General features: G+C 30.9%; 1 protein-coding gene across 2 annotated transcripts; it reads left to right on the forward strand.

The window, feature by feature from the left end:
* The first annotated feature begins 253 nt into the window (after window positions 1-253).
* LOC127729872 (NF-kappa-B inhibitor-like protein 1) lies at window positions 254-13,881 on the forward strand. 2 transcript variants are annotated; one of them, XM_052237801.1, is made up of 6 exons: window positions 254-360; window positions 2,666-2,864; window positions 3,828-3,931; window positions 8,636-8,772; window positions 10,699-10,807; window positions 12,042-13,881. In XM_052237801.1, the coding sequence occupies exons 2-6, from the start codon at window positions 2,695-2,697 to the stop codon at window positions 12,587-12,589; spliced, it is 1,068 nt and encodes a 355-aa protein (XP_052093761.1). In that variant the 5' UTR covers window positions 254-360; window positions 2,666-2,694; the 3' UTR covers window positions 12,590-13,881. The 2 variants fall into 2 exon arrangements, with proteins under 2 accessions (XP_052093761.1, XP_052093760.1); XM_052237800.1 differs by having other exon boundaries at window positions 2,681-2,864.
* Window positions 13,882-14,574: the final 693 nt, after the last annotated feature.

A 14,574-nucleotide genomic window follows, 5' to 3' on the forward strand; every position in this document is an offset into this window, starting at 1 on the left:
GTCTTGCTAGGTAAGATAGAGCTGAGACTACTATAACACTGTGAAAAAATAAAATGCTCAAGGTTTTTTTTTCCCTAGTTCTGCTCGGACTGCTATATTTGTAGACTGGGTTCCAGCTATATATAATCCCTTGTTCTTTACATAGATATATGAAATATGTAATATGAACATTTATCGATGATAGGTTTTGAAACACGGAATGTCAAGAAAAGTCCGCCGTGGACTCGAAAATTTGTGTCATTAGCTTATTTCCGGATCCACTTTCACTTTGGGAAAAGCATCAACAAATATTATAAAGTGTTTTTAAAACCTGTTCAAGTTTATTTTATCTGAATTTACTATTTTCTATTGAGTAACCACGTAAGTTGCCATTTAGTGAAACGTGCACATAATTTCCTGATTAGACCACATTCGAAGCATTCCCCAGACTGAGTATTCATTACTACGTCCGACCTGACGACGTACACATTTCTACTTCTACTTCTACCAATACGCGGCCACCATCAATAAGTTGATTATTTTGCCACTTTTTGGATGCGCATTAAAAATTTAGACAAAAAAAATAAATAAATATTGAATTGATTTGAATTTGTGCTATACATCATATATACAGTGAATTTAAAAACATCTTGGCTTGATCTAGTTCATCTCATGCAGGTAAGTCTTGAAGCATTCAAGACTACCTGTATTGGTGGCAGTATGTGGTAGGGCATTCCAGTCTCGTATCGTCCTTGGGTAAAAAGATTCCTTCCGCACTTCGGTCCTACAAGATAGTACTTGATATCCATTTGTGTTGATGTTTCTGGACAGCCTATCTGGTGGAATGAGAGTATTACTGGTGTCAACTTTCACCATCCCTTTGGCAAGTTTATACATCATGGTAATCCTTGATGTTCTCCTACGGTCTTCGAGGGTTTTCCATTCTAGTTTGTTAAGCATGTCACTAACAGATGATGTGTTATGATATCTGTTAGTGACATATCTGGCTGCTCTTCTCTGTACCATTTCCAGTCGGCTTTTGTTGTTTTGTTGATAAGGATCCCAGACTACATGCATATTCTAGAGTCGGTCTTACAAGTGACTTGTATGCAGTTTCTTTTATTGTGTTGTTATTGATGTTCAAGTTACGTTTGAGGAAGCCTATGGTCTTGTTTGCTTTAACACATATGCTTTTAATGTGTTCATTCCATTTTAAGTCGGAGCTGATGGTGCAGCCAAGGTCCTTTGCAGAATTTAGAGATTCGAGGGTGTGGCCATGCAGTACATATTCTTTTATAATAGGCTTACGTTTTCTTGTTATGGTAAGAACATTACATTTATCTGGATGAAATGCCATTTTCCATTTGTTTTCCCAAATTGCCAATTTATTCAGATCTTTCTGAAGGTGGTCGCTGTCTGTGTCCGATGATAAAAATACAGATTAAAATTTGACCAAATTGTTCGTTTGAGACAACTTTCTCGAAGCATATTAAACGATTTAAATAATCTAACAGTTGGTGTAATTATTTCAAAAACTATTTGAAGCATTTTGAATAAATATAGACCATCAGCATGATCAGTGATGTGCCAAATTATTCTGAAGTATTCATCAAAGATTGTAAACCCATGTATTTAAATTGATAATTACATGCAGGTCTAACTCCATGCATTGGAATGACGGAGAAAATGTTGAAAACAAAGTGAAAATTGAAATAAAAGAGGAAAATATGAAGTTTAAAAACAAATTGCAATATATTTAATTTATACAAAACTCCATTACTAATACTTGTACATTTCCATGGTTCTCATTATGAGTACTTTCATTGTGATATAATTATGGAACTTAATAGAATGCAATGTATTTTTCAACATTTGCATTAAAATTAGATTACTTTATGATATTATAACATGATAAATATAAGGAGATGAGGTATGAGCTGTTTGTCTCATGGATGTAATTATACAACTACAAGTTATCGTAAGGCCTTCAACAATTAGAAAAAAATTATATTGTATGTGTTTGGAATGGGAGTGGTACAAAGATTTGCTTTCTTCCATATGAATATATATACTATATCATGACCTGACTTATTCAGTGTTATAAAGATCCTTCATTCGAGGAAGAACAGTAAGATACATGTAATTAAGACAGTCATTATAGTTTCAATCGAAACTATTTGAGTAACTGGACATGGGACTCATCCTCAAAATACCATAATCATGCTAATGAGAACCCTGCAATTATTATATGTTTAATTTCATGTATTAACTTTAATACTGTCTTCTCCTCAGAAATTTCTTATATCATCTTGGTAAACAGGAAATTATGAAATACCATCTTGTTTCTACAAATTATAGCATCACATCCATAACACTAGCTATAAGAAAATCATTTCAGATATAGCATCACATTCTAGCAATATAGTATCACATTACCATGATGCTAAAAGGCCCTGGGGAGAACACTAATATGAAAGAAAACATTACCTGAAGATGGTGTTTCTTTGCATTTGTTTACATTAAAAAAAATGACATCAGATTAACTGAAATTCCTAACAACACGACCAACATTGTACATGTTGTATACATTTCCTAATTTCAGTTACTTTTGAAAGAAATTATGCCAGGAATTATTATATTTTGCAGTTTTTCATAATGTCAAATGTTCTTTCAATAATTTTCATAGGTGATTGCATTTTAGAATAACAATGAATAATGGGGAAAGATGTTACAGAAAAACTGAAAAAATACATTAAAGAAGATCGACCTGGCAAATTTAAGTCATATGTGAGGAAACGCAGAATAGATGTTTGTGAAATATGTCTTGAAAAAGAACAATCTTTGTTACATTACAGCTGTAAATATGGGCAGGATATAATATTCAGGTGAGACTGTTGAGCATACATGTAGTTCATCATGTTCAAACAAATTTATTGCAAATAACCCAAAGGTGTTCAATATCATATTTGTAGCTAGGACTAGTTAATGAAATATCACAGACTACAAGATACATAATACAGAATTCAAGATACATAACATAGCAGATTGGCACATGCTAATTATCATGATTATATGTTGATGCTATAATGTTAATCATAATGTTGTTCTAAAAATATTTGTATATACAAAGAAAGAGATAACTAACAACCTAACACTTTTTTTCTCACACTAAAATTATAAGATATCACCTAATCAACATGTTCAAGTCAACATTTCAATTTTTTTTCATGTTCATATATTTGAAGCAAATTGACAGAATTTTTTTTTTTTTTTTGTGTTTAACACATTTAATGAATTTTATAACATGTATTTGTAAAAAAAAATCATTTGTGAATGATAAAAGAGAGTTGTCTTTGAAATGCTACTAGAAATAGGTGCAATGAGAACATGTCCCCAAAGCAACTCATCACAAAGGTTAATCTAGGTATGAATTGAGTGACAACAGAGTGAACCTATTTAAAAAAAAAATTGATTGACATTTTCTATGATTTTGATGTTATTGCGTATATATATAAGTATGAATAAAATCCATTCTCAATTCTATCTAGAAAAAGTAAAAAGATGCACAGAGGTCTATAAAAAATCAAAGTTGAGGAAGACAGACGTAGCAAAGTTTAAAAAAAAGATGAAAAGACCACTACACAGAAAATTAACAATAGAACAACACAAACCTAATGACTAAATCTTTTCTACTATAACATGTCATCTAGAGTAAACTGGGTTCCAGTAGCAATGAGCAATGGAAACTAGATTTGTTTAACCATTTGTAGAATGTTGATACATATATGCATAACTTCTTGTCATTGGTATTTCAAAATTATTTTTAAACTTTTATTTTTAATTGCCAGATACTTGATTAAAAAGGATGTAAATGTTATACTCCAGGATAGTAATGGGAATACAGCTTTACACTTAGCTCTAAAACGTGCTTTGAAATCAACAGCAAATACAGGTACAAAATATATGCTCAATCTTGTATACAAATGGTTAAAGTAGTAATTTGTTCACTGTATTTTTAAACTTTAAAAATTAGACGCTTTGAAAATGAAAAGTTTACATATACATATATACATTGTCAGCAAATTGAAATCCTTACTGTTTATTGTCATCAGACTTTATAATGAAATAGTAAGACATTGTACCAATTGTTAATTTTTTGTTTTCTCTATAATAGAAGGTAGGGTCAAACACTCTAGTTTTACTTCGAACAAAACTTTTTAATAAGATACTTAATTCAGAAAAATTTCCCAAAATTTGGAACATTTCTCTATTGACATCAATTTATAAATCTGGTGACCCGTCTGATTGTGGGAACTATCGAGGTATAAGCATAACAAGCTGTCTTGGTAAGTCTTTACCTCCATATTACAAAAAAGAATTAGTGATTTTCTTGAAACAAATAATTTATTATCTTCAAATCAAGGTGGTTTTAGAAAAAATTACAGAACTATAGATCATGTCTTTATTTTAAAAACAATAATAAACAAATATTTGTTTAAATGCAAAAAGAAACAATATGTGTGTTTTGTAGATTTTAAAAAGGCTTTTGACAGTGTCTGGAGATCAGCTCTATTCTTAAAATTACAAAATAAAGGAATAAAAGGCAAATTTTATAATATACTGCATGACATGTACTCTAATACCTTATATTCATGTAAATATTAAAAAATGTTTACTAAGCTTTTTCTTGCTAATCAGGGAGTCAAACAAGGAGACAGTTTAAGTCCGACTTTATTTAATATATTTGTTGATGACATAGGAAAATACTTAGATACAAACTCAACTAGTGCAGTGAATTTACATGATCAAAAAGTGAACCATTTATTGTATGCTGATGATTTATTATTGATGTCTGAATCTGCAGCTGGTCTCCAGAACTCTCTTGATTCTTTGCAAAAATATAGTGCTGAATGGAAACTGGATGTGAATTTTAAGAAAACAAAAATTATAATTTTCTCTAAAAATAAAGTAAATAAAGAAAACTTGTACTTTTATTACAGTTCTAATGCAATTGAAATCGTTGATTGTTATAAATACTTAGGAGTTGATTTTCATAGCTCTGGAAAATTTATACAGGCAGTGTCAAGCCTCTCAGATAAAGCTAAAAAAGCATATTTTGCATTAAAGTCTAAACTCCCATATAGTGAAAACTTGTCTGTTAAAACTTGGCTTCAGCTTTTTAATTCAATGATGATTCCTATTTTAACTTATAGATCAGAAGTATGGATATCAGAATTCAAACCAAATTTTGAAGCATTAGACAAAAGTAAATTAGAAAAAACACAAAACTCCATATTTAAAAACATACTTGGGGTTCATGGAAAGTCTTCCAATCTAGCAGTGTGGTGCGAATTGGGCACATTACCTATTAGCATTAAATGTTATCAACTTATGTATAAATACTATGTGCGTCTCAGTGATATTAGTGAACGGTCTGGTGGTCCACATGAAATTCTCAAGGCTGCTTTTGAAGTGGACAAAACTCTCACAAATAGAGAAAATTCATGGTCTTATAAATTATGTGAATTATTAAAATATATTGGAATACCCTTAAACAAGCATTGTAATAGTAATTTCAAACAGAAACTAGAAGATTTCTACAAAAATAAAATTATATTTGAACTATCTAAGATAAAAGATGGAAACTGTGGTAAACTTTTATTTTTTAGTAAAATTTATACTAAAATTAAACAACAAGAATATTTGAACTTTAATGTTCCTAAATATCTTAGAAAAAAGCTCACTAAATTAAGAATAAGTGCACACTCATTAGCAATAGAAACTGGTAGGTATGCAAGACCAATAATACCCTCTAATGAGAGATTTTGTAAATTTTGCACAGGAAAAATTGAAAATGAGATACATTTCTTGATTGAATGTCCTCAATATAACAAAATTAGATCTAAATATAAAATCAATGATATTAACTCAAATAATTTGGATGAAAATTTAACCAAAATGTTAAATCCTATGTCTGAAAAAGAACTAAAATTTATTTGTATGTATATTGAAGAAGCTCTTGATTTGAGAGACCACCATACTGTTTCATCAGATAATAATCCTTTATAGTAGTTTGTGCATATACACATATATCTTATATAGGTGATTGTGTGTTTTAAGTAGGTTTATGAAAATTTAGAATAATCGTGATGTATATGTGTAATGGTATTAATATGAGTTTAGAATGTAATGGTATTCATAGGGTATACTTAGAATGTTATGGTATCTATAGAATTTACTTATGACTTGCTGTTACATGCATCTATATTTCATTTATATGTTGTTTTAATATTATTATTGTCTGTATTTGGATCACGCCTCTATTGTGCTCTTTCCAATAAATATTGAATTGAATTGAATAATAAATGAACTGTTTGGTTATGAAAAGCAAACTAACAGTTTTATATGATATATACATATATGTATATTTGTTATTCAACCATAAATATATATGAGGCATATACTTTCCAGCTGAAAAATATAATAATTGAAATGAAAAAAGATAGTCAGATTAAGAAAAACATCTAAATTTGCAAATATGTATTGTTATTTGACAGTTCTCTTCTAGTTATTTTATGATCTTATATTATTTGGAGAAGATGTAAAATTTAGTCAAGACGTAAATGTAGATTCTTACATTGATACCTGTGGATCATCGGATTTATCCAATCGAGATAGTTAAATTATCAATTTTAAAGTCCGAGCTATCGAGATTGGATAAATCCGATAATCCACGAGTAACTATGTAAGAATCTGTTTCTCTAATGATAAAAAAATAAATTTTCCTTTTTTGCTAAACTAAAATCCCCTTCGAGTGCCTTCCACTTTCCATAAAGTTGTCAATTTCATTAACACCTGTTAACATATTTTGATGCATCCAGTGAGCTGAGAAAGGTTATGACCCTTAAACTCATCCAATCATCTTCTGAGATCACTGGCAACCACACGTTGATTAAATTTTTTTATACAATGGGTTCGGAAAGGGATAAATTTCCATAGAATTAGAGAAACAAACATACATACAATCAATAATCATTTCCTTTGACTTATAATGATTAGGCCAAACAAAAATATGTGTATTTTAGATATTGACATTTAAAAAATGAGTAAGTAGGAATTTATTTTAAAATTTGGTGATTTAAAAGAAACTATTTTTTGCCTTTCATAAGGCGATTTTGTGAGTGACAAACATGGTGGTTTTTCAACACCTCACTACCAAAAAGCCAACAAATGTTTTTAGTATAAACAGGGAACATAAAAAAAAAAATATTTGACACGTATATACATATTCCCAATGTTAGCAGCTGAAATGTTCAAATAATGCATAATGTTTTTAAAGTAGTTTTCCTTGATTTCAAATTTGTATCCAGCAAATTTCTGCATGGACCTTAAATTAAAAAACAAAAAGATGAAATCTTTAAAAAAACAATTAATAAATGATCACATTGACTAAATGAAATTAAAGTTTCGTAGATATTTTTGTCTCGCCTTGACAGAGTCAAAAAGCGAGACATAGGTATGCTGTTTCCAGCATCGGCAAAGGCAGCGACGGTGTCAACAATGTATTAGTTTGTGATTAGGTCTAGTTCATGGTGAACCACTAGTGGTAGGTCAATGATATTTGGTATGCAGTTGTATTAGCATTGGCACATCTCATTACCTTGGAGATTATTTGGCCCCACCCCCTCAGTCAAGGTCTATTGACTTTAAAAACTTTTCATAGTTTACATGTATTAGTTTGTGATTAGGTCAATTTATGGGGAACCACTAGTGGTAGGTCAATGATATTTGGTATGCAGTTGTATAAGCATTGGCACATCTCATTACCATGGAGATTATGTGGCCCCGCCCCCTCAGTCAAGGTCTATTGACTTTGAAAATTTTCATAGTTTACATGTATTAGTTTGTGATTAGGTCAATTTATGGGGAACCACTAGTGGTAGGTCAATAATATTTGGTATGCAGTTGTATGAGCATTGGCATATCTCATTTCCATGGAGATTATTTGGCTCCGCCCCCTTAGTCATTGTCTATAGACTTTGAAAATTTTGCTAAGTTAACATGTATTAGTTTGTGATTAGGTCAGTTCAAGGGGAACCATTAGTGGTAGGCCAATGTTAATTGGTGTTCAGTTGTATAAGCATTAGCACATCTCATTTCCATGGAGAATATTTGGCCCGCCCCCTCAGTCATGGTCTATTTACTTTGAAACTTTTGCTTAGTTTACTTGTATTAGATTGTGATTAGATCAGTTTAAGATGAACTGCTAATGTTAAGTCAATGATATTTGGTATGCAAATTTATTGGCATTTGCAAGTATCGTTTCCATGGAGATTATATAGCCCCACCCCTGATCATGGTTCATTGACTTTTAAACTTTTACATAGTTTACAAGTTAATGTTTGTGTTTAGGTTTGTTTAAAGGGAACAACTTATAATAAGTCAATGGTATTTGGTATGCAGTTGTATTAGCATTGGCAAATCTCATTCCATGGAGATTGTTTAGCCATGTACCTTCAGTCATGGTTCATCGACTTTGAATATTTGCATAACTTACATGTTAAAGTATTGCTATTTTAATTTCAACATTTGCATTATCAAAATTACAAAAAGGCGAGACATATCTCTGTGATAACAGTTTATTTTAATATTTCAGTGTATACTTCTATTATTCTACCTCTGATTGAGAAATGTCCAGATTTATTGGAAGTAGATAATGAAGATGGGATATCATGTAGAAACTTGTTGGACAAGCTTGTGAAGAAAAAGCAGCATCATGAACACAAAGATCAGGTTTGTTGTTTTTCTTCATTTTTTCCCTTCATAATAAAAATTCTTGTCCCAAAAAAAGAAACATATTTAGTTTAATTTTTATTTGACTACAAATAAACAAAAGGGTTTGATAAAAGTTGATATAATAAGTCCTCTTCTTAATATATGCGTTGTTGGCATGACACGGGTTATGTTCTTCTCATATATGTTATGATGGTATGATACTAAACCCCTAACGGGAAGGATTGTGCCTGATATTCATATGATGAAGACATAATCTTTCAATCAGTTTAATTGAAGTCTGGAGCTGGCATGTCAGTTAACTGCTAGTAGTCTGTTGTTATTTATGTATTATTGTCATTTTGTTTATTTTCTTTGGTTACATCTTCTGACATCAGACTCAGACTTCTCTTGAACTGAATTTTAATGTGCGTATTGTTATGCGTTTACTTTTCTACATTGGCTAGAGGTATAGGGGGAGGGTTGAGAACTCATAAACATGTTTAACCCCGCCGCATTTTTGCGCCTGTCCCAAGTCAGGAGCCTCTAGCCTTTGTTAGTCTTGTATTATTTTTAATTTTAGTTTCTTGTGTACAATTTGGAGTTTAGTATGGCGTTCATTATCACTGAACTAGTTTATATATTTGTTTAGGGGCCAGCTGAAGGACGCCTCCGGGTGCGGGAATTTCTCGCTGCATTGAAGACCTGTTGGTGACCTTCGGCTGTTGTCTGTTCTATGGTCAGGTTGTTGTCTCTTTGACACATTCCCCATTTCCATTCTCAATTTTATTGCCATTGAAATAATACATAAAAAGGATAACAGGCATAACCAAAAATATGGTAGAGCAGAGTGCTCAAAAAGTGGTTGTTTGAAGGTTTTTGAGTACCAAAATTTTGCAAAGGACCAACACAATGTTGGTATTTTGCAATAGAAATGATGGTGGAGGACCAGCAGATTTTCTTCTAGGACATCCTGGGAAAAAAGATTTAGAGAAATCTGGGAGTACAACTGACCATACCAATCATTGAACAACATCACACTCCTTTCAAAAAATAAACAAGTAAAGACTAACCACTATGGATAACAGATAGCTTAGCTTGACTTGGTACAGGGACAAACTGTGTGGTGTTTAACCAGATTTACCTGCATACAAACCTCCAGCCTTACCCAGGGATATGATTAATTAAATTACAATTATATTGCAAAAATGGTTCTATAGAATTACCATTACAATTGCATCATTTTTAGCAATGTAATTTTGAATTAAATCAAAATTATTTTTTCAAAAGTTGTACTTTCCATACAAATTACATTTTAAGAACTACTTTATTTATCATGTTCATTAGTAATTTACAGGATACATGTTCTATTGTGAACAGTATTACTGCTCTGAAATTACCCTTTACATCACTTACTGTAAGCACCTCGCAATTCAAATGACCTTATTTTACTACAATTTTAGATGATAACTTGAATGCATGTGAAAGAGAGGCGAAAGATACTAAAGGGACATTCAAACTCATAAGTTAAAAATAAATTGACAACGCCATGGCAAAAAAAGAAAAAGACCAACAGACAAACAATAGTACACATAACACAACATAGAAAACTCAAGACTGAGCAACACGAACCCCACCAAAAACTGGGGTGATCTCAGGTGCTCCAGAAGAGTAAGCAGATCCTGCTCCACATGTAGCACCGGTCGTGTTGCTCATGTTAGTACAAACCTGGTGATAAATCTAATTCTGTAGGTCACATGAAAAGTATGGCATTATTGTGGCATTGACGTTCACCCATATTGCCCTGTATTCATATTTCACAAAAAATGTGTTAAATGAACTATTTGTGAATCCTAGATATTTTATTGTTTAACTATAAAAGCTAAATCACAAAGCTTACATTCATATGCTTGATTTTTAAAAAATAATACATTGCAAATTTTGTAGCCTTCGTTTTACAAGTCAGAGGAGGAGAATGAAGCAGACGACTGGCAAGATAAACTTGCTGATGAATTACGATATGAACATGATGACTATACAGGCAGATATCACAGTGGTATGTAATACTTCAGATTGAGATTTGAACTGCATTTAATAGTTTGATTGTAGATTTAATGTCATTGAGAATTTTTTATTTTATATTTTTTTTAGACATTGTTCATGTTGTTTGAAATGACTAACAAAAGTTATGTCCCTTATTGTTATAGACAGAAATGGTCTCAATTTATTGCTTTGATAAGCTACTATAAAAGTGTCTAGAAAATGTCATTTTACTTCCTATTTTCTGTATTTTTTTATGCTTGACAATTTGGTTTTATATTCATGTTTGTCCATAAAGGAAGAAAAGAAAAATATTTTCATTGTTTTTGCAATTTTGTTTTAAGTAATCAATATCTGTGCAGTATACTATCTTGGTTTGTGATGCAATTTTAGTAATTCTTGGCGTCAATTATAAATTGATAGTTCAAAATGGTGTCTACATGTCAAGGAAGCAATAAATTTGCAGTTTCTTCATCAAAAAGGACTATGGGTAGTTTCATTTTTAGAATCCCCAAAATCAAAATCAAAATCACATCATTGATTGAATTTCTATTTTTAGGACATTTTTAACTAATCATGGCGCTTTTGAAAATATTACCCAGAATGCATTAGATTCTGAAACAACTAATTAATCATTTACTACGATCATACCTTTATGCTAGCAACTTTATTAAGATGCAATATTTGTATCTGGCTAAGAATTCACTAAGGCGTTACCACTGAGGATACTTAAAAAAAATAATATTTTAATATATTTTCATTTTATTTTAATTATCAAATTGTGCTAGAATTATAATTTGATAAGGAGATAAAAGAAAGACAAGTTTGTGCAATTCTAGTTATTTTTTAAATAAAAAACACAGAAAATGTTTGAAAAATGTGCTTTTTTTGGTTTTCTGTTCAGAACATGGAAATGGAAAAATGAAATACTTTCCATCACGCCACGCCGTAGATATGAGGTTTTGTTATGTTGAAAGTTTCTCCATCGTTAAATTTTCATCCATGGAGATCCCTGGTTCTGTGACATAGCATTTTAATACAACTGTAAAAATGATAAAGACAATTTGAATATTTTTTCAATTTAAGTAAATAAAGAATGCTCCTGCATGCCTACCTTTCCTGTGAAATTGATGTCATGGATATTTAATTAAAATATTTAAATTCAATGATTCAAAATTTTATGTATGATTATTTCTTTATGAAAATGTAAATATCCAATTAAATTTTTTATATGATCTATTTTTTCATAGATAAAGATGAAGATTCTTATGCAGAAGGTTATGATGAATGGGCAGACAGACTAAGGCATGAATATCATATGAAGCATAGATACAGTGGACATCACCCTAAAAAACATGAGGAGACAGCCTCATCCAGTCAATCCAAAGAACAAAATGACAATAAAGAAAAGCTTGAAGACATTAGAGAGAAAATGAGACAAAAATATGAAGAAAATCAGAAAAGAGATAGAGAGAACAGGTTCTTACTTAAAAGTAATAACTACCTGAAAAATATCACTGCTATAGGTCTAATGTCTCATGAAGGGGAAATAAAATTTAATGACGTGCCGTGGCCTTTTGACAGTGATGTTAAAGAGATAAAAAATGTCATGTTTCAGTCCGTGTTATCTGCTGGTGAAAAATATAAGAAACGTTTACGTGAGGAACAAGTTCGATGGCATCCAGATAAATTTCAACAAAAATATGGTAAACAATTACATGAAAAAGACAAACATAAAATCATGGAAAGAGTGAAGGAAATATCACAGGAACTAAACAGACTTAATGATTTACTTTAATTAAAGATGGTGGAACTCTAGACAAGGAAGTGAATTGCAACCTGATGTTTTCCAAGTTGGAGGGCAAAGACCATGGTTTTTGTCTCGCCTGCTATGAAAGTCACGGAAAGCGAGACATAGGGATTCCTTTTCCGTCGACAGTGACAGCGGTGGCGTCAACAATTGTTAAGTTTTCTGCTTAAGTTAGTTTGATGGGAACTACCTGTGATAGATCATTGATATTTAATATGAAGTTGCATTACTATCAGTACATATCATTTTGTGGCCCTGGTCCCTAGGACATGGTCTAGTGACTTTGAATTAATAAGCAATTTTCAATGTTAAGTTTTCTGCTTGAGTTAGTTTGATAGAATCTACTTGTGATAGATAATTGGTATATTGTATGAAGTTGCATTACTATCAGTACATATTTGTTTGACGACTAATTTGAGGCTCTGCCCCCTAAGGTCATGGTCTAGTGACTTTGAATAAATTAGCAATTTTTCAATGTTAAGTTTTCTGCTTAAGTCAGTTTGATAAGAACTACTTGTGACAGATCATTGATATTTTGTATAAAGTTGCATTACTATCAGTACATCTCAGTTTGTCGACCATTTCTAGGCCCAGCCCACAAGATCATGGTCCAGCGACTTTTAATGAATAAGCAATGTCAATGCTGTCCATCAGATTGTCTCTTTCTGAATTTTATGTGGACAGGCGAGACATATTTCTGTGTCAACAGTTTATATTCTTTACTTACAACTAAAATTCATTAATATACATGTACATGTAGTGGAAAAACTATAGATACTATGTATATTGTGAACATCAAAATCAAGTAAAATCTACTAATCTGTACAGTGGAATTGTAAGTCATGACAGTGCATAGAATCACAACAAAAGTTTAGAAATTATCTAGTTAGATCATCAAAGTTCTGAACTAGATATGGGAATATTTTGCAGTGAACAGGAATACTGAAACTTTTGTAGTGATACTAAATGGTAACTAAACATTCTCTAATTTTTTTAACTATTTTTACATTTCCCAACCGATTTTAAAAAAATTGTTCTCCTCACTAGAGAAATATCTGTTGTCGGCAAATAATTGGTCGAAATTTAATTATGACGTCAATTTTTCTTGGTTTCTTCTGAATTTCCTATTGTGACGTCATGAAAAAAGGTGACAATGCCTGATGACGTCACATATAATGAACACAACTTTCTGCAAATTTTTGAAAAGGAAGGATAAAATCATTAGAGAAACAGATTCCACCGCTATAACTCGTGTATTACGATATTTTTACACTCTCAACAGTGAACCCAATGAAAGTTTTCCACAGTGCCATCTCTATCTTGACCAGGTATTTAAACTTTTGCAAGTTCATCTGTCCTATTGATTGAATACAATAGCTATTGTTCTCTGTGAAGTTTATTCTCTGGAACCTTTAAATTTCTTCAAAGAGAAATCTATCATTCATTGATTAAATTACCTGAGTAAAAAAAAATTCTTATATATAGACAAAAATACTTTTTTTATACTCATTAATTGCGTGTGATGATGTATTTATTCAATATTAATAATATACTTTCATTCAGTTTAATACTAAACATTGATTAAATAAAAAAAAGTTGATTTCTAACAAAAGTTTTATCAATGTTCCTATTGAAATTTGATTTTTTTTGTTTAGTTATAGAATATATTAAAGGAGATCTTAATTTGAAACATCATTATTTTCAAGTTCTTATTCATGTCAAACAAATTTTTTTTAAAAAGGAACAATGTTGAAAGTTTTGTCAGAAATCAACTTTTTATGATTGAATCAATGTTTATATTAAACTGAATGTAAATATATTATTAATATTGAATAAATACATCATCACATGCAGTTAATGAGTATAAAAAAAGTATTTTTGTCTATATATAAGAATTTTTTTTTGCTCAGGTAAATTAATCAATGAGTGATAGATTTCTCTTAGAAGAAATTTAAAGGTCCCAGTGAATAAAC

Source organism: Mytilus californianus, unplaced genomic scaffold, assembly GCF_021869535.1.
Source record: "Mytilus californianus isolate M0D057914Y unplaced genomic scaffold, xbMytCali1.0.p SCAF_2, whole genome shotgun sequence".
NCBI classification, from domain to species: domain Eukaryota; kingdom Metazoa; phylum Mollusca; class Bivalvia; order Mytilida; family Mytilidae; genus Mytilus; species Mytilus californianus.